The 20,486-nt window shown below is 41.2% G+C and overlaps 1 protein-coding gene and 1 long non-coding RNA gene across 3 annotated transcripts in view; one reads left to right on the top strand and one right to left on the bottom strand.

The window, feature by feature from the left end:
- Nucleotides 1–20,486, bottom strand: part of SLC1A1 (solute carrier family 1 member 1) — a 76,289-nt gene that overhangs the window by 29,315 nt on the left and 26,488 nt on the right. The window contains exon 2 of the mRNA XM_054032573.1: nt 18,320–18,460. Within this exon, the coding sequence (XP_053888548.1) occupies nt 18,320–18,460 (141 nt within the window). The remainder of the gene's footprint in view (nt 1–18,319; nt 18,461–20,486) is intronic.
- Nucleotides 1–20,486, top strand: part of LOC128839517 (uncharacterized) — a 35,478-nt gene that overhangs the window by 6,353 nt on the left and 8,639 nt on the right. The gene's annotated exons all lie outside the window — the stretch shown is intronic.

The following is a 20,486-nucleotide window of genomic DNA, read 5'->3' as shown; positions in this document are numbered from 1 at the left end:
ATATTGACATAATGGACTAAAACGCAAAGTTCTTTGCAAACATAAATTTAGAGTAGAAATATGGATCTTCAATTGTAGAAGAGAAGGAAAGAATTTTAGGTTTTAGTATATCAGTATTATAGTCGTTCAAAAATAATTAGATTGAAATTAAAAAAAAAAAAATTGAGCTTTTTTTTATTTACCTTCTAGTTTTTGAGCTTTTAGGGGAGGTCACTTTTTCTTGCTTTTCTCCTCAGGTGTGAGGGCTAGAGACTTAACTTTAAAAAAAGTGAGATTCTTACCTTATTACAAGACTTCAGGAGCTTGGAATATGGCAGGACTTGAGATAAAATCATGAGAATTGGCAACATTGACAATTGCCATGTTTCTTCCTTTCCGGGTTCAATCTCTGACTTTTGCATTTGGGATCAGTGATGTTGGCTAAGTAATGGAAAAGACTCATAGCTTCTCTGCTCCATTTTTAAAATTTTGCATTTGTGTTATACCAATTCTTTGTTAATTACATCAAGCCAAATTTCCACTTACTCTGGACACTAGCGTCAGTCACCTGTAATCTCTCAAATCTCCCCAAAACCTCTTCTGATTTTCTTTTGTTAAATTACTGCTGCTCTCTGAAAACCCTTTTTGTATAAAATGAATGATATGTTCTGATCAAAGTCTTCCTTTTGCCCAGTGCAAAGTTGAATGCAAATGCAGAAACACAATGTTCCTTAAAGTGCCACCAAGAGTCATTGAGAAGCTGGGGCATCAATCATTTGTTTCAGATGCTCAGTTTGTGCTACATTGAATGTGATGTGTTACTATAAAAGAAATGTTCCGTTTCCTCAAAGTCAAGTTTTTGCATTTCATTTTACTTTATGGAATAATCCTGAGTAATCTTTGCCATTTTTTTGGTACCAAAGAGGATCTGAGACTGTTCCTGAATGAAGCTGATGTTAAAATGCTGCTTGAAAACTTTTAACATCTCATTGCTGGTATATTTTGCAGGATCATTACTGTTTTGATCTTGCATTTCAATAGACAAAGTTTCATCCAATAGTACATTTGATCTTGAAGAATCAGAAGAGATCAGTTTTTTACACTTTTTGAGATGGGCACCAGTCTTTTCTGTCTTGCTGCTTGACAACTTTCTTTCAGAGGTTTCTAAATAATAATCCCTTATTGTTTTTAACTCCATGCACTCCCCTCTTTTCTTTTTCCAATGACAGACAACTCTTTGCCCCACTACCTACATAAGCCTCACTCTGTCCAGTCACCAATGACCTCCACCTATTCTCCTTTCCTCTAGGCTTCTGAATAGTTCTATAACTTTCTTATTGTTTCCTAAACTTTGCCACTCATTCATTATACTGCCATGCCAAATTTGTGTAACTCTGCTTTATTAGAACCCTACTTAGTTAATTCAAAAGTTCCTAGAGATTTTGAAGTAAGCCGGGTGGAGCTATATACTAAGGATATTTAAGGTCTCTTCGGTGGATGAGCAGCTCTGTCCTGGCATATTTCTCATTCCTTTCACCTGTCTCAGGAGCTCTTCTGTTTGAGAGCAAGGGCCTAAATTCTTGAGACTTCTTTTTCCATTGCCCCTTACAGATGATGTCCATGTTAATGCAACTGCTTTTGTAGTGGTCCCAGTCCAAGACCAAGTCTCACATCGAGCTACTACCTATTTCCCCATGCTAACTTTCTCCCCCTACTGTTACTCACACCTTCTTGTCAATGGCTGGAAATGGGCCATCCTGATTACCACTACAAAAGTTTTTTTTTCTCCTGCTGATAATAGTCCACCTTAACTGATTACTCTCGTTATAGTTGGTAGGGCAACACCCATTTTTTCATGTCCTCTGTGTATATATTCCTACTGTATTTTCCACTGCGTGCATCTGATGAAGTGGGTTTTAGCCCACGAAAGCTTATGCTCAAATAAATTTGTTAGTCTCTAAGATGCCACAAGTACTCCTCGTTCTTTTCGCTGATACAGACAAACACGGCTACCACTCTGAAACCTACAACTTTTTTTGTGACTCTAGAACAGGGGTGGGCAAACTACAGCCCACAGGCCACTTCTAGCCCTGGAGCTCCCACTGGGGAGCGGGGTCAGAGGCTTGCCCTGCTCTGCCCACCCAGTGCTCCCCAGCCCCCAATTCATAATTCCTTGATAAGCCTCATCTTCCGGCACGCAGAGCCACACTGTGCAGGCACGACTTCACCATGCTGTTTCCAGGATCAGAACCCTGCCCCATGTGGCAGCCCCCTCCACCACTTGGCAGCACCCCTAATCCCCTCACGGTCTCCTATGGCCCCACCCTTGAGAGCCTCGAAACCGCCAGGGGCCGCACTCGTCCCAGCTAGGGTGCCTCCGCTCATGGTGGTGCCTGGTACGGCTACCTTGGTGTCACTGCTGGCAGGGCCCCTAGGAGTCCCTGGTACCACCCCTGTAGAGTTGCCCCTGCCCTGTGCCACACCCCAGGAGCCCTCCCTGCCCCTGCTCAGTAACATCCCTTCTAGAGCCCCCCCAGGCTACACCCCATAGAGTTCCCCTCCCCCATCAGGCATTCATGGCTTGCCATAAAATTTCCATACCCAGATGTGGCCCTCAGGCCAAAAGGTTTGCCCACCTCTGCTGTAGAAATAGTGAAAGTCATCATCAAATGCATATCTGCATATTTCTCATCAGTTCTCTTAGCAAGACTGAAACAAGTCAATTTAAGATTAGTGGAAACTACAGAATCCATTTCTTCCACCATCCCACTTAGCCCACACAATAAATTGGCCATTAAGTAGAATCAGCAAAAGGCAGACTGTTTAACTGCATTTTTCAATGGTGCCACATTTGATGACCAATACTTAAACTCTCTCTATACCGAGACTGATTTCATACTGCTCACTTGGCCAGTTTCCAGACAGACAGCAAGTGGTTGTGCTCTGTGTGGAATTGACTGCTGAGACAAAAGACTTAATCAAAGGACCATCCCACTTCCTCTATTACTTTAATGAAAAGATTATGGTGTTTACTGCCTGGCCAACAACCACCAGCCACCCAAAATCCTGCATGGTATTTGTATTTGGTCTGTAGAGAAACCAAATCACACTGCTGTAGGGAAATAATTGACATTTAGGGACATGCCCACTGGGGCATCATAGGGGGCAGCTCCCTCCCTCCTCCCCCCATCCTTTGGAACCTAATTTGCCATTGTAAAATATATCAAATAGAAGCAAGGGCCCTTGAGGGGCAGAATGAACTATTGCATCTGTTTGCATCGTGTCTATTATCAGGAGCATGCACAGGAATTTAAATTTGACCGCTTTTGGAGAGGCACGTTCTGTGCCCCGGCTGGGGAGGAGGAGCTGTCGGCTCCCACTGAGGCCCTGGGGCCGGAGGAGCTCACTCTCCCCACCGTGACCCCAGGGTCACAGGAGATCTGTGCCCCCACCACGGCCTGTGGCTGGAGGAGCTCTGTGCCTCTGCCCAGGCCCCATGCCCCTGCTCGTCCCCCTTTGTTCACGCCTCTATTATCCATATTTGCATACTCAAAAACCAGTGGGAGAACACTTTAACCTGTCTGGTCATTCAGTGACAGACCTGCGGGTGGCTATATTACAACAGAAAAACTTCAAAAACAGACTCCAAAGAGAGACTGCAGAGCTAGAATTGATATGCAAACTAGACACAATCAACTCCGGTTTGAATAAGGACTGGGAATGGCTGAGCCATTACAAACGTTGACTCTATCTCCCCTTGTAAGTACTCTCACACTTCTTATCACACTGTCTGTACTGGCTAGCTTGATTATCACTTCAAAAGTTTTTTTTCTCTTAATTAATTGGCCTCTCAGAGTTGGTAAGACAACTCCCACCTGTTTATGCTCTCTGTATGTGTGTATATATATCTCCTCATTATATGTTCCATTCTATATGCATCCGAAGAAGTGGGCTGTAGTCCACGAAAGCTTATGCTCTAATAAATTTGTTAGTCTCTAAGGTGCCACAAGTACTCCTGTTCTTCATATTTGCATAGTAATTCAGAGGCTGATCCATGGATAAAACTGCACCAAATTGCATCTGCTTCACTGCTTGAAATGAGAAATTTCTGCAGCAGCTCAGGGAACCATTAGAGCAGTGTTCAGCTCACACCAACACTACTGCTGCTTCTGCTGCTGCTGCTTTATTTTATTTATTTATTTTAGCCATTCCAGCTGTCACCTCCAAATACTAAGCCCTGGAAATGCCACCATGGACATCCTATGTAAACAGAACCGTATGTTTAAATTTTATTTATAGGCTGTCAGAACAGTAGCATGAATGGGGGGAAATACATAAGACATCTCAAAATGCAGTTAGTGCTTTTCAGCAGGCAATAACAGTAACAAAAATGTAGTGTTGTTTTGTTAGTATGGGCATAGAATCATAGAAATATAGGGTTGGAAGGGACCTTGAGAATGCATCAAGTCCAGCCCCCTGCACTGGGGCAGGACCAGGTAAACATAGACCATCTCTGATAGGTGTTTGACCAAGCTGTTCTTAAAAACCACAGCCTCCCTTTGAAACCTATTCCAGAGCTTAACTCTACTTATAATTAGAAAGTTTTCCTAATAAGGAACCTAAATCTCCTTTACTGCAGATTAAGCCCACATCCTACTACTGGTGGACATAGAGAACAATTGGTTACAGTCCTTGTTATAACAGCCCTTAACATATTTGAAGACGGTTATCAAGTCCCCCCTCAGTCTTCTTTTCTCAAGACTAAACATGTCCAGTTTTTTTAACCTTTCCTCATAGTTCAGATTTTTTAAACCTTTTATAATTTTTGTTGCTCTCCTCTGGTCTCTCTCCAATTTGTTCACATCTTTTCTAAAGCGTGGCGCCCAGAATTGGACACAACACTCCAGCTAAGGCTTCACCAGGGCCCAGTACAGTGGGACGGTTACCTCCCAGGTCTTACCTATGATATTCCTGTTAATATACCCTAAAATGATATTAGTCTTTTTTGAAAATGTATCACATTGTTGACCCGTATTCAAATTGTAATCCACTATAACCCCCACATCCTTTCCAGCAGTACTCCCACCTATCCAGCTATTCCCAATTTTGTAGCTGTGCATTTGATTTTTCCTTCCGAAGTGTGGTATTTTGTCTTTACTGAATTTCATCTTGATTTCAGACCAGTTTTCCAATTTGTCAAGTGTGCAACACCTCCTAATTTGGTGTCATCCACAAATTTTATAAGCATACTCTTCACTCCATGATCAAACTAATTAATGAAAATATTGAATAGTTCTGGACCCATGACTGATCCCTGTGGGACTCCTCTAGATATGTCCTCCCATTTTGACAGTGAACCATTGATAACTACTGTTTGAGTACAGTCTTTCAACGAGCTGTGTACCTAAGTAATTTAATCTAGACCACATTTTCCTAGTTTGCTTATGAGAATGTCATGTGGGACTGTGTCAAGAGCCCTACTAAAAATCAAGATATATCACATCTACTGCTTCCTCTCTATCCTTTAGGCCACTAACCCTGTCAAAGGAGGAAATTAAGTTGGTTTAGCATGATTTATTCTCAACAAATCTATACAAGCTATACCTTATAACTCTATTAACCTCTAGGGGCTTACAAATGATTCTTTAATAATTTATTTCACTCTCTTTCCATGCTACACTATGGGTGCTCAGCACTTCTGAAAATCAGGTCCCTTTAACAGAGCTGACAGTAGGTGTTTTGCTATCCATGGTGGGAAACGTTTCTGGCACCCCCTGAGCAACCGAGCCAAAACACAAAAAATGGCAGAGCAGCCAGGCAGTGTGCCCAGATATTGATTGCTGTCCCTGGATGGTGGTGCTAGGGCAACCACCCATATCACCCCCCAGGCTGGCCCTGTCATTCAAGGCATCGCAAGTGGTTACCCTAAAATTGAGGCACTTTAAATCATTAAATCAGTTTTGAAAATTTATCTAAAGAGATTACTAAATTTTTAAGGGTGACCACTGGAGCTACCCACACACAAAAGACCTGTAAACACTCAAATCCAGGGGTTGTTCCTCACTTTTATCCAAATTTTACTTACTTACTACTGCTACCCGCTATGAGAGTTACTCCTTTATCTCTAGGAACTGAAAATCCAGGGTTCTATGTCCAGTGTTGGAGTCTTATTAAATATACTCCTCCTCCTTTTATTATATAAAAGAATTCAAGTTTATATTCATCTTCCATGGGACATTAATGCTAATCAGTAGTAACAAACATATATGGATGTTAGTTGCAGTGAAATTTGGCAAATTTAATATTAGACTTTGCAAGCATTGTTTCTACCATGTTTTCATGTAATTCCTGCTATCATATGTTACATCAGGCTATAGATGCAAATATTCTTTCACACGGAGAAGGGTCTTTTACACTACTCTGCAATTTCTTGAAAGGTCTGTGATCTCAAATTCAGCTCTCCAGCGACACGTGCATTCAGCTTGCATGTCTTCATGCATGTGGTCTCCTTTTTGACTGAGTAGAGCAGGATGAACTCAAAGCCATTTTAGGAAATGAACAATACCACTGTATCTAAGTAGGGGCGAATGTTGTATTCACCTGCCCTGACAATAAAGAATGGGTGAATCAAATGTTACATTGCAAATAACACAAATATTTTTTCACCCATCTAGCCTGCTGCTGACATCAGCAGGCCCTCTATACATTGCCTGGGCATTTCCCCTCCTCACGACCATCAGTGGGAGCAAATAATCCCTGGCCTCAGGCCTGCCGATGCGGGGCGGGGCAAAGAGGGCAATTGGCCAGGGGAATGGGTGATTTAAAAGGGCCCGGGGGCCCCTGGCCGCCAGCACAGCGGTGCTAGGGCAGGCTTCCTGCCCCTCCTTGCTCCACACCGCTCCTGGAAGCGGCCAGCATGTCCCTGCGGCCCCTGGGGATGGGGTCTCTGCACACTACCCCCGTCCCGAGTGCCAACTCCTTCAGATGCCCGGGTCTGAGAGAAGTATGCTGACTCTAGAATACTCCTCTGGTAACTGGCCCCAGACTCCCACTCTCCTGGAGAGGAAGAGAACACACTCACCTCATATTTTCAGGGGTAGATGACTGACCTGCTCCTCCCTACTGTTTCTTCATTAGCTGTCCATTGCCTTGCTTCTCCCACCCAGTATCTCACAGGGATAGCTAGTAAACCTGTTTCTGTCCAAACCCTCAGTCTAGCAGTATAACTTTGTCATCCTGCTGCAGTGGGGAGCAGAAATGCCGCTGACTGCAGTGTATACTGGCCCTTGTACTATGGGGCTGAGAGATCCCCTAGAGTGCACGGGGAATCCTTGAACTCGCAGAAGAACCGTAACAGATTTTGTATAATATGTATGCTTCAAAGATCACATCATTCACGTCACAGTGCATAGCTCCTACTGTAGTAGTGATTGTCTTGCCATTCCAGGTGCTGAAGTTTGTCATGGTAATAACACTACACATTGTACAGTATTCTTGTTACACAAAATCAGCCTTCTCCCCAGTTTGTCCCCCTCCCCATATGCAGAATCTGAACCTCACAGAACCCCACAAAACATCCCCAATGGGTCAGAAGGAAATGGGTAGGCTGCAGAGCTGAAGCATCCCCATTGGTGCTCCGTGTGCCTGGCTCTACAACTGCAGTCTCCTTTCTGATGTGTTTAACTACTGCACCATAAAGTCCATTCAAGCTCACACACAATTAGAAGATCCCTGCAGTATCTAGATATGGCCAGGATGAGCTGAGATGAAGAAGCAGCCTGAGCAAAGGATTCCCTGCATATAGTTGGTTTAACAACTGGTAGTGTCGGTTTCCTTAAAATTAGCGCATCTGAATATACAATTAGCATTATAAAGCATTCAGTTTTTCTTGCTCCAGCAGTTAGACTGTAACTCATCCTGTCTCCTTTCACAAACTCAGAGTGGATGAACTTTAAAAAAAAAAAAAGGGGGGGGGGTTGTAAACTGAGTTTTGGAGAGTACATTCAAATAGTCTGCAGAATGACATATGCAACTAGTAGTTTAACTGTTATGCTTTTGGCGTGAAAGCTCATTCTGGCTGCATTCATGAAGTTAGAGAAATTATTTTCGTTTACACTAAGGCCCCTTCACACCATTCTGGCAGTGTTCCTAAAAGTGGGTGTAATCTACACTTTTCTTTTAAAAGCATTTTATTTGATTTTACTGTAAATGAGAATCGAGCCCTAAGTATAGAAGATATGGCTATATAACGCTATACAAAGTTTCACTGGGCAGGAGTATGCACCTGTGTTATTGCATAAAGTGTCCTGAAATATTTTCACCAAATAGAGTGTACCATATCTGTAAATTGAGCTATCTTGCAGGTTGACTTGAAGTGGAATGTGATTGTGTATGCCATAAAATGGCCAGTTTTCAACATTGAAAACCCCCCCAACCAACCAACTGGTCTACATTAGTAAGACAAGTAGGTTAAAGGAGAGAAGTAAATGTGGAAATATAGAATACAAAACTGTGGAAATATAGAATACAAAACTGAACCAGACTCACAACATAGGAGGGCAGAGTTTGCTGTACATTGGAACAGCATAAAAGGAGTGTGGAAACAAACCCCAAGGACTACCCCTGCTGTAAAGTTATGCCCCCAGCAGCATGAAGTTGCCACAATAGTTCTATGCTGCATGCCTACCACCCTCAGTAGTGGAAAGGGTGTGGCTGGAGAGTGCTGTGCTGCAGTTAATCCCAGACAGTGTGACCCATTACAAACCAGCATAATTAAGAGCAGCCTACTCCTACTGTTCAATGATGCCAGTTTTTACCTTTCTGTCAATTTCCTTTTTCCCATTTCTGGCTCTGTCTTTTCTATGCTGCCCCCATATTTGGAATCATCTTCCAGTCCTAGTTTACAATGACACCACTCTCTCCTTATTCACACCCCTTCCAAAAACTCATCACTTCCATGATGGCCATGAATCTTGACTTTATGAAGTATAATAAATGAAAATTAAATTTATTCCCTTATCTGGATTGCACAGTAAATCCTTCTTTCTTTGTGTCTTAGGCTATGTATGCACTGCAATTGGAGGTGTGATTGCAGTTCAGATAGGCATATTCACATTAGCATTAATCTAGCTAGCATGGCCAAAGATAGCAGTGAAGATGCAGCAACATGGGCTGTACAAACCTGTCTGGAACCCTGGGCACACACTGACAGTGCTAGCCTTTGCTGGGGTCCATGCCACCGCATCTTCACTGCTAGTTTTAGCCATGCTAGCTAAATTAAAGCTAGAATGGGTATGCCTCCCTGAGCTGCAATCACACCTCCATTTGTGGTGTAGACATGCTCTTACTATGCTAAAGTACCATACTGAACTGGAGCCAGAATGTGGTCAGAAAACTCAGGTCAAAGATGTTTTGATGGAAAAACAAGACATTTTGGGGAGTAAAAATAAACAAAGGAATACCTTCCATTTTCCAACCATCTCTACTCATGGAACACTAGGGCTTGCACAGGGGGCAGGGGAGAAGAGAGGGATCTGGTCTAGACTAAGGCCATTCATTCTCCAGGACTAGACAACCTAAGAATTATGAAAGAGCTTTAAAACACTGGTGTAATTATCACTGCTCCACAGTTGTTAAGTGTTTTCACAGCAAAATTCAGTGTAAACCCTTCTAGTGTTGAGGCATTCTATTACTGCTAATAAAACACATAGTTTACATTTGTTTGTAAAGGTGAAGTTTGGCCCTAACATTTTAAGGAAACATTTTATGATGAAGGTGATGGGCTGCCAGATTGTGAGTTGTAGTTAATGGAAGCTGTTGGGTGCTCAGCACCAGGGCCGCCCAGAGGATTCAGGAGGCCTGGGGTCTTTGGCGGCGGGGAGCCCCCTGCTGCCGAATTGTCACCAAAGACCCAGAGCCGAAGAAGCTCCGGGGGCCTGGCCCCCACGAGAGTTTTTCAGAGCCCCTGGAGCAGGGTCCTTCACTCGCTCCGGGGGCCCCAGAAAACTCTCGTGGGGCCCAGGCCCCCGGAGCGAGTGAAGGACCCTGCTCCAGGGGCTCTGAAAAACTCTCGTGGGGGCCCCTCCGGGGCCCGGGGCAAATTGCCCTACTTGCCCCCCCCTCTGGGCAGCCCTTTTCAAAATCAGTCCACTCAGTTAGGAACTTAAATATAGGCTTAGGAATCTAACCAAGCATTACTGAAAATCCTGGCACTTGCTTTTCTCCGTATAGGACTGCTCACTGTTCAATGAATAATAATGGACGTTTGGGGATCGTTTCAGTCCTTAGTTTAACCCCTCGCCACCAAATAACTAAGAAAAAGGTAGTGTGCCTCTGCATGTAGTATGGGCTGAGCAATTTGCACTAAGATGCTGATGTAGATTTTTTGGCATATCTGACAGTGAGTGGGATCTCAACTGCAAGGCTGCTGACAAATAAATGCATAGGTAAGGATTATACACTCGTCACATATTGGTTTCTGCTTGTTCTAGAATAGAATTAGACGCAAGAATGAGACCCATTCTAGCTGTCCAATCAAGAATGCACTACCTAGCTTTTTTTTTTTTTTTAAACAGAATGAAAGAATACTGTCAGTTATAACCAAGCAGCAAGAGATAGTTTTGGTAGAGTATAAAGAAGACACTTGAATGTTTGTCATTTGCTCTGACAACTCATGGAAAGCTAAACTCACTCACTAATTGATTTTTTTAAAAGTATCCACTGAACATTTTCAGAATAAAAGACACAAATGAATTAAAAACAGACAATAGAAAAAGTGATCAATCATAATTATTAGAAAAAGATAAGTATATAGCATTTCAAATAACTTTTTCCATACCTGAAAGATATGAGAAACTAATTAGTAACCAGCAGTTTAATATGTGTTGAATACACAAAAGTACCATCGCATACTGAATATGCAAATTCACCAACTTTCAAGCTTTATATGGATGGATGTAAAGTAATTTGCTCACTGCTGAAACATTTGCTGCAAAATTTCAGTAAGTTGTCATTTCAATAATAAAACATAAGACAAAAACATAGGAGACAGAATCCAACTTTAGAAGAAAAAAGAGAAAAAACTAACACATTTGCAAATGACATTTGTAGGGAACTTTAATCAGGTCTTGGAGGCTAGATAAGTCCAACTTAATGACTATTGTCCCTTGAAGGGACACAATAACTAAGTTAAGTAAAGTCTTTGATACCTCCTATGCTCCACACAAAGAGATATACTTACTGCTTTACTGGCAACAGACATATTCCAAAATAGACTATTTCATGATAGCTAGTAACCTGGTTACCTGTACTATTAATTCCCACATTGTTATAGGGGATCATTCTCCAGTACATTTTAACATTTAACAAAACTCTTAGTATAGTACTTAGCTCACATAAAACTAAGGAATACATTAAACAAAACCAGACTTTATATGGCTCTGAATCCATGATGTGAACCTAGAATGTGGTATGTACTAAAAGTCTAAATTAGAGGGAGGATAACACATCACTGCCAAACAAAAAAGGCTAACTGATTTCACAGGAAAACATAGAGTTAGTTAATGGATATAGTAGACACCCAATCCCCAATTACTGCACATAAAATATGATGTGAATGCTGCTAACGAGGCAAGCCCTGAAAATGCTTTATTTAGACAGGCATTACCAGTAGTTAAAGGAACAGATGGGCAATTATTAGCTTACAGGCTCCTACCAAGGAAACTCTAAGACAGTATTTTACCTGCTCGTGGCATTAATGTTACTACATATAAGGAAATACAGAAAAGGAAGAGGGTAGCTCATGGCACATAAAGAAAGCCAGTAAAGCACAGTGGATTGCTTTAACTTTTGGTCTGATCAGATTGACACAAGCAATAGATCCTCAGTGACATGAGTCGGAAAGAGATTGAAGGCTGCAGATATTGCAGCCTGCTTTCTCTAGACTCTTTGCCCTTGAGAGTTGGTGGTGATCATGCTCTGTGAACCAGAACAGCACTTCAAAATTTTATTATTATAATTAAAAACCTTAAATAATGCAGAGCCTGCCTATGTTTGATGATGGCAACCAATATTGATGGGACAGGACTGGCTGTACAGTCTTAAGAGAATGGAAGCAAATCCTTGTCTATTAATAGCCCATGACACTGCAGTTCTCTCTGCCTCAGTAACACTGAACACTATGGGGTGTTTGCCTTTGGCATCCTTCAGCCCCAAATGTAAAGGTGACTTGCAAGGGAAATGTGTCTTTTTGCTCTTTACACAATAGACATGATGTAAAGTAACCAGCTGGGCACAGTGGGGTCCAAATAACTGTTTACTAATGATATATATGTAGGGCCTAGCTACATATACACACTGATGCTCTGCAGGACTCTAGTGGCTTCTGAATTACAGAAGACAGTGAGGGACACTAAAGGGTCAAAACTATTTAAAGGGATACTACCTAATTCAAAACACTACAGGAAAAAATTGACTTGTGCTTATTTATTTATTTATTTATTTTGCTCCTTTGTGATTGACAAAGAGGGTACAAACAATTTTTCCTTTTTTAAAAAAAGTTTATCATTTTTTTAGAAATGCAGGTCTTATTTGCTCTGGGGCACTCTGTGCTGACTTCAAAGCTAGTAAAATGGTATCATCACAACAAACAATGAAAGTTGAGCCAAGTGTGAGGGGAAAAGGATTTTTACTCAGGTCTAGTCTGCATTTGGAATAGCCCCAATTCAGTCATCGATGGCTGGCAATCATTGCCACTGCACTGATGCTGACCAACAAACAAGGACAAGCTGGGGTTTGCACCCGTTGTGGTAATCGGGGTTTACACACTTAAAAGGAAAGATAAATTTTGATTAGGTGAATCAGCACAAAGCTGACAATATTTACATTTTGCTTCAGAAGAATGATCTGTTTTCATTACTTCAGTCCATCATTTATTTCCTACCGCTTCCTTTCTGTTAAGGCATATGAAATCAGATGATTCTATGCACTGATGTTTGACAGTCACTAAACATTATTCACGCATTTGCAGTATTCATCAGCAGCTTTCACATTTACTAGAGTTAGACTGCGAAACAACCACTTTGTAAATTTAAGTCTGTGAAGAATAGAGGCTGAAACTAATTAGATGAGCTCTATTGGGAAACAGGTTTAATAGATGAAGCCCTGCATCTACATACCTTCTGGAAGTTTTTTTAATTCTAGTAAACCAAGCGCCCAATAGCCCAGAAACTCCCCACTTGCTTCCTCTTCAACAGTTTTTCATCCCAATTATAACTAATTCCATCCATTAACCAAGTCCCTTTCTCTAATCACTAGTGAACTGTATCTAGTCCCTTTCTAGCCAGTTCTATAACTTTCTTATTATTTCCTATTAGGCAGAACCATAACCTTTATGTGAAGAATTACTGCAGGTGAATGACACATTATTAGGCAAATCTGAGTAAAATATCATTCTTTTCCTCTAGCTGATTAAGAGGTTTACGTCTGTATACAGGTAAAGTCCAAAATGTTACCAATCTTAGGGAACATTGCACTTTGAAAGATGAATTTTTCAGTGAGCACCAAAGAAATTAGATATTTTGGGCCAAATTATCTTTAATGGGCCCTTTGGACATAGTCAAATTTATATCTGCTAGCCAATAAAATTAGTTATGGGGAGATGGGAATAATTACAACTTGGTCTCTGAGGTAAACTAAAATTAATTAAAAAGAACACTGTATTATACTGAATCTCCTATATTCCCAGAGCTCTTGACAGCCTAATAACTACATTTCTCATATTTTAATAAGATTTTCTAAAGCTTTATCAGGGGAGATAGGAAGACATCAGAAATAATATTACCACCTAGCACTTACACTGACTAGTTACTAGGGCCCAGTCCTGCTCCCCATAGATCAAAGGCTAAATTCTGACTAGCTTCAACAGGAGCAGGCCCTTCATCCTCACAACACCTATGTGAGGTAGCCATGCAAGTATTATCATCTCTCCTTTACAGCTTGTGAAACCAAGACAGCAGAGGAAAAGTATCTCTTGCCAAGCTCTCCATTTACACAAGGGAGTGGGGATTTTGCTTCTCAATGTTGAAAATGCATCAGGTAAAATCCTTGCCTCATTGAAGAAATAATTCGCAGTTTTGCTATTTACTTCATTGGGGTTAAGATTTTACCCATCATGGTCAATTTATTTTAAAGTGTATCCTGTATCAAGGGAAAATCCAGAGACCAGATCATAAATGATTTACATAATGGCATAGAAAGTACATTTATAAAGTTTGTGGCCTATACCAAGCTGGGAGGAGTTGCAAATGCTTTGGAAGATAGGATTAAGATTCAAAATGAACTAGACAAACTGGAGAAATGGTCTGAAGTAAATAGGATGAAATTCAATAAAGACAAATGCAAAGTACTCCATTGAGGAAGGAACAATTAATTGCACAAATGCAAAATGGTAAATAACTGCCTAGCAAGGAGTACTGTGGAAAAGGATCTGGGGGTTATAGTGGATCACAAGCTAAATATGAGTCAACAGTGTAACACTGTTGCAAAAAAGGTAAACATTATTCTGGCATGTATTAGCAGGAGTGTTATAAGCAAGGCAATTTGTTCCAGTGCTTAACCACCCTGACAGTTAGGAAGTTTTTCCTAATGTCCAACCTGAATCCCCCTTGCTGCAATTTAAGCCCTTGCTTCTTGTCCTATTCTCAAAGGTTAAGAAGAACTATTCTTCTCCCTCCTCCTTGTAACAACCATTTATGTTTTCAAATTTTGCCACGTCACTGTTTACCCCCTTTTCCAGATCATTTATGAATATGTTGAATAGGACTGGTCCCAGAACAGTCCCCTGGGGGACACCACTATTTACCTCTCTCCATTCTGAAAACTGACCATTTATTCCTACCCTCTGTTTCCTATCTTTTAATCAGTTACCAATCCATGAGCGAACTTTCCCTCTTATCCCACGACAGCTTACTTTGCTTAAGAGCCTTTGGTGAGGGACCTTGTCAAAGGTTTTCTAAAAATCTAAGTACACTATATTAACTGGATCCCCCTTGTCCACATGCTTGTTGACCCTCTCAAAGAATTCTAGTAGATTGGTGAGGCATGATTTCCCTTTACAAAAACCATGTTGACTCTTCCCCAATAAATTATATTCATCTATGTGTCTGACAATTTGGTTCTTTACTATAATTTCAACCAGTTTGCCTGGTACTGAAGTCAGGCTTACCGGCCTGTAATTGCTGGGATCACCTCTGGAGCCCTTTTTAAAAATTGGCATCACATTTGCTATTCAACACTCATTTGGTACAGAAGCTGATTTTAATTATAGTAGTTCTGCAATTTCACATCTGAGTTCTTCAGAACTCTTGGGTGAATACCATCTGGTCCTGGTGACTTATTACTGTTTAGTTTATCATTTGTTCCCAAACCTCATCTAATGACACCTCAGTCTGCGACAGTTTCTCAATACTATCATATTGCACTTTACATGTGACAAAAGCAGTATCCACTCAATGTCTTGCACAGCAGGAGGAAGGAAAATAGTGATAGCAGTGTAAACAGCTACCTTGCATGGACATGCCTGTTTTGTTTTCTTAGCAAGCACTTCATAGCTATTTGGATACTGGAAGTTACTGTCAATATCTTCAGGAGTTACAGAACTTAAAGCAATATATAAACTACTGAAAAGAATTGGAATGTCGATTGCCCAGGCAATGACACGGTCTGGCCCTTTTCCTTTAGCAAAAGCTGTTTGAGTTCTGTGCTGAGAAACAGACACATTTGTATGACAAATATGCACTTGTGTTCAATGGAAACCGAATCTGCCAAGGCAAGAGCAAAACAGCTCACACGGGTCTCTTTTTATGAATTTAGCCTTTGCAGTCTATAGACGGTGAATTCTGAGTTCACAATAGTAGTTACAAATACAGCTTACTGATATTTTGGGGGGACTGGTAGGTGGTAAGCATATTATATGGGGGGGAAATTATGTCACTAACAGAAGTGTTGGGCAGGAACTCGTTTCATGAATAGGGTTCTGTGTCTGTCATGGAAGTTGCAGAAGTCATGGATTCAGTGACTTCCTGCAACCTCTGTGACTTTTGCAGCGGCCAGTGTGGCTGACCCTCGGGCCCTGGAGCCAGCTGCTGAGGGGAGGGATAGCTCAGTGGTTTGAGCATTGGCCTGCTAAACCCAGGGTTGTGAGTTCAATCCTTGAGGGGGCCACTTAGGGATCTGGGGCAAAATCAGTACTTGGTCCTGCTAGTGAAGGCAGGGGGCTGGACTCGCTGACCTTTCAAGGTCCCTTCCAGTTCTAGGAGATGGGATATCTCCATTTAAAAAAAAAAAAAAAAAAAAAAACCCTGGGGACAGCCATGCCGGCCACTGCTGGAGCAGCTCTGCAGCCATCTGTTTGGGCAGTCTTACAGCCAGCTGCACCAGCCGCTGCTCGGGTGGCCCCAGGGACCACCCGAGCACCTGCCAATGCAGCTGGCCCCAGAGCTCCCCCCTCCCAGCAGCTGCTGGAGTGGTTGTGGGCTCCTTGGGGCTCCCCTATCCTGGTGGCGGCCGGAGCGGGTGCGGGCCTCTGGGACTCCTCTTTTGGCGGGGCCTGAGCAGCAGCAGCCCCCTGGGGTTCCTCCCCCGCAACGGGCCCCTGGATTTCCCTCTGCAGCACCCCCTCCCAAGATTGAATCATGAGTATTTTTAGTAAAAGTCATGGACAGGTCACAAGCAAAAAACAAAAAATCACGGCCCCATGACCTGTCCATGACTTTTACTAACAATACTCACAATTAAATTGTAGCCTTATTCATGAATAATTAATTTGGCTCCTCTGAAGCCTGTACAAATTAACCAGATTATATCACTTATTTTGAAAATCCAGGTCCAGTTTCATCCACCACTCAAAGGAGTGAGCCTATTTCACAGCTTGTTTGAAAAGAGGAAAGGGCTTATTTCCTCTTGATAGCTTTTCCTGGAATTCTTGTCACTTACTCAAATTCAACATGATAAAAAATAAAACTCCTCTTTCCTTCCTTCTCCCTCTCATCTCCAGCACCATAAAATCACCACCAATCTCTCCATCATTTAAAACTCAGGGCATTTTTACTCCTCTCTTTCTTCCCCCCACATCCTGGCTGTTGGGAAATCTCTAAAATCTCCTCTTTCATCTTAATCACTTCTGATAAAAAAAACCCTTGTCTGTGTTGTGGCCACTTCTCATCTTGATTCTTCCAACTTCCTTTTTGGTCTCCCTTTAGTGTATCCAAAATAATGTCGCAAAAAAAAAAAAAAAAAAAAACTTTGCTGCTGCTGCTCTTGTTTCTCCTCATCTCAAATCCCTTCACTGGCTTCCTCTCCCCTTTACACCACAATCATGCCTCCAAGGTTTGGCCAACTTCACTCTTGCCTCCATTGCTGCACTCATTTCCTGGCAATTCCTGCATAGCATTTGATCCTGCACCACTGAAATCAATGGTATTTTTGCCGTGGACTTCAATAAACTCAGGATTGAGTCCCTTATAGCATACACGCCGTTGACTGCTGCTTTTATTCCTTCCTACCAATCTTGTCTTCAGCCCTTCTTTTATGCCATCCCTATGCTCAGCATTCTCTCACTCACTCTTCACAAGGTGATCTTCCTCTCCTCAATCAAATCCCTAAGGTCTTTCCATGATAACCCAGCCAAACAACTAAGGGTATATTGAACACAAGCCAAAAGCAAAGACTGTGTGGAGATGATAGAGTAGAGCACTTTGGCAAACATGGGTAGGTTTATTATGGAATGTTAAAGGAAGACTACTTGAGCTTTTGTTTCCTGAACAAAAAATGAGAGAATAAAAAACAAACAAAATAAACAAATGAAAAAAACACCACAACAACCTTGTAGTTAGAGCATATTTGACAGCCAGTTCTGTCACCTTCTGCATTTAAAGCTTGATCCTGCAAATATTTTACTACTAGTTGTAGTACTTACTACTGTGCATTCATAGAGAGTACTCAGAGTTAGAATTTGCAGATTTGGACCCATAATTGGGAAGCACTTAATCCACCATCAAGAATGGGGTGGGAGAGATGATTTACAAAACCTGCAAATGATTATGGGAGAGTTTTATCATACATTTGTTTTTTAGCAGTGTTCTCTTTCACATTCTGACTTAATCTTCTATTTCCATTCACATTCTATATAGAAACATTTCACCTAAATAGAATTTTTATAATCTGGGATTGCAGATAAAAGAGTTTAAGAAAATATTCTTACAATTTATTTTCATAAAAAAATTAGAAGAAAAATCAAACAGTAGTTGAAGAACTATAACAAACAGCATATTTCTAGTCATACCTGTAATCATGCTTGATATGATCAAGGGTAGAATGATGAGTTTGAGCATTCTCATCAGAACCTCTCCAGGAAATGCAAAGTAGAACTTATCCAGGTTGGAGAGCTTGCCATATTCTCGTACTAGAACTCCTACCCCAATACCTAGAGGGTACATTAAAAACATAACACATATTCAGGATTATGCAGTAGATTGTCATAAATACATAGAGGCGGAGGAGAAGAAAACACAAGTATTATAGAAAATGGATAAAACAAAACCGGCTACCAATTTTATTTTTTCCAAAGTAATGTGACTTTTTAAATGACTCCATGTTAGCAACAGAGATACATACACCTCAGTCTTTTCTCTTGAGATACGTACACCCCAGTCTTTTCTCTTTTCCCTTATGGTCAGGTAACAAATTAATACAATAAATAATAAAATAAAATGTCTAAGTTGAGAGGACCACTAATTTAGGCAACCAAATAAGGACACAAGAGCCTAACTTTAAGCATATCTTCTGGAAAATCTTAGTGTAGGTCTTCTGAGGTTCAGCCCTGTCCCTTAACCAAAAGGCCAGCAGGACTTTATACAGCTTACTCTATTTACCTCTACCAGGAGGGTTTGCAAATGGAATTTTAAAAAAATGAAGCATTTATGACAGTTAATGCTACAGGTATATTAAAAAAGAAACTAAGATGATCTGCTATGTAAGGAATTTTCTAATTTGGTTGCTCCATATCAACTAAAATATATATAAATTAGCAACATTTTTAGTTCATACACTCCATATCATTAGAAAGAAAAACATCATGTGAAAAATCACACAGCATCATTGTAGTCCCTACATTTGTTTAATAATCACCAAGTATTCAATCAACCTAAACCACTATTCAAACCAAATTATGCTTGCATTATTCCACCATTTGAACCACTCAGAAAATACCAGCCAGTGAGTATAATCAATGGCTAAAAGAAATTACCAGACACATCTGTATTTATTATCTTTCTCTTAAATGAATTAGGTGATTACTCTGCTTAAAGGAATGACGTAAAAGATAGTAAATATTACTGAAAACAAATCCTAGTCCAAGAGAGTTAATCCCGCCACTCTGATTGAACAAACCCTTTCTTTTCAATTTTAACCTGGACTAAGAAATGACAATCAGTGGGCTAGAACACGTTTACCAATGTTTTGTCAGCTATTTAGCTCTTGTTTCCCTAAATAATTATAGAATCATAGATTCCAAAGCCAGAAGGAACCATTGTGATCAATCTGACCTCCTGGTCTTACAATTTAACAAAAATGGTAAATAATTTTTTCTTTTCTTTTTTTCTCCTCACCTTTCCATACCTTCTCTCCACCATAGTTTTTATTTTGAAGGGAATAGTTATATAAGGCAACAACTTTGCAATCACTCTGCACACTTAGGTCCTGGTCATGCAAAGTGTCAAGAGCCCTAATCTCCAACTGGGTTCAGTTCAGCATTCAGAACCTTGCAGGACTGGCCCAATCCAGCAAACTCTTACTAATGTTAGTTGCCACATTGAAGTTAATGGGACTACTCATTAGACTAGGCCCAGATTTTTTAAGGTATTCTGGTATTGCTCCACTCACTGTTGCAACACCTAACTGATTTAGGAGCTTAAGTCTCATTTTCAAAAGTGACTTGTCTACACTTAAAATGCCACTGTAGTGCTTCAGCATAGACACTACCAACGTGGATGGGAGGGGTTCTCCAATCAACATAGGTAATCCGCCTTCCTGATCGGTGGTAGCTAAATTGACAGGAGTATTCTTCCATTGACCAACGGTTGTCTACAAGGGGATTTAGGTTGGGTTAACTATGCTGATCCAGGAGTGTGGATTTTTCACATCCCTGACTGACTTACTTAAACCGACCTAATTTTCTAGTGTAGACCAGGCTTTAGGCTCCTAAGACTGATTGAAAGTTTAGGCTCTGAAATGTCTAAGTCACTTTTAGGCTCCTGAGGTCTGGTCTACTCTACAGACCTAGACTGGTATAACTACGTTGCTCAGGAGTATGAAAAATCCACACCTCTGAGTGATGCAGTTATACCAACCTAACCCCCCCACCACCCCGGGGTGGACAGCGCTATGTCAACACAGCTACCTCCTCTTGGGGAGGTGGATTAACTATGCCAACGGGAGAGCTCACTCCCCTC

This window comes from Malaclemys terrapin, chromosome 6, assembly GCF_027887155.1.
Source record: "Malaclemys terrapin pileata isolate rMalTer1 chromosome 6, rMalTer1.hap1, whole genome shotgun sequence".
Lineage (NCBI taxonomy): Eukaryota > Metazoa > Chordata > Testudines > Emydidae > Malaclemys > Malaclemys terrapin.
This window is presented reverse-complemented; position numbering and strand designations above follow the sequence as displayed.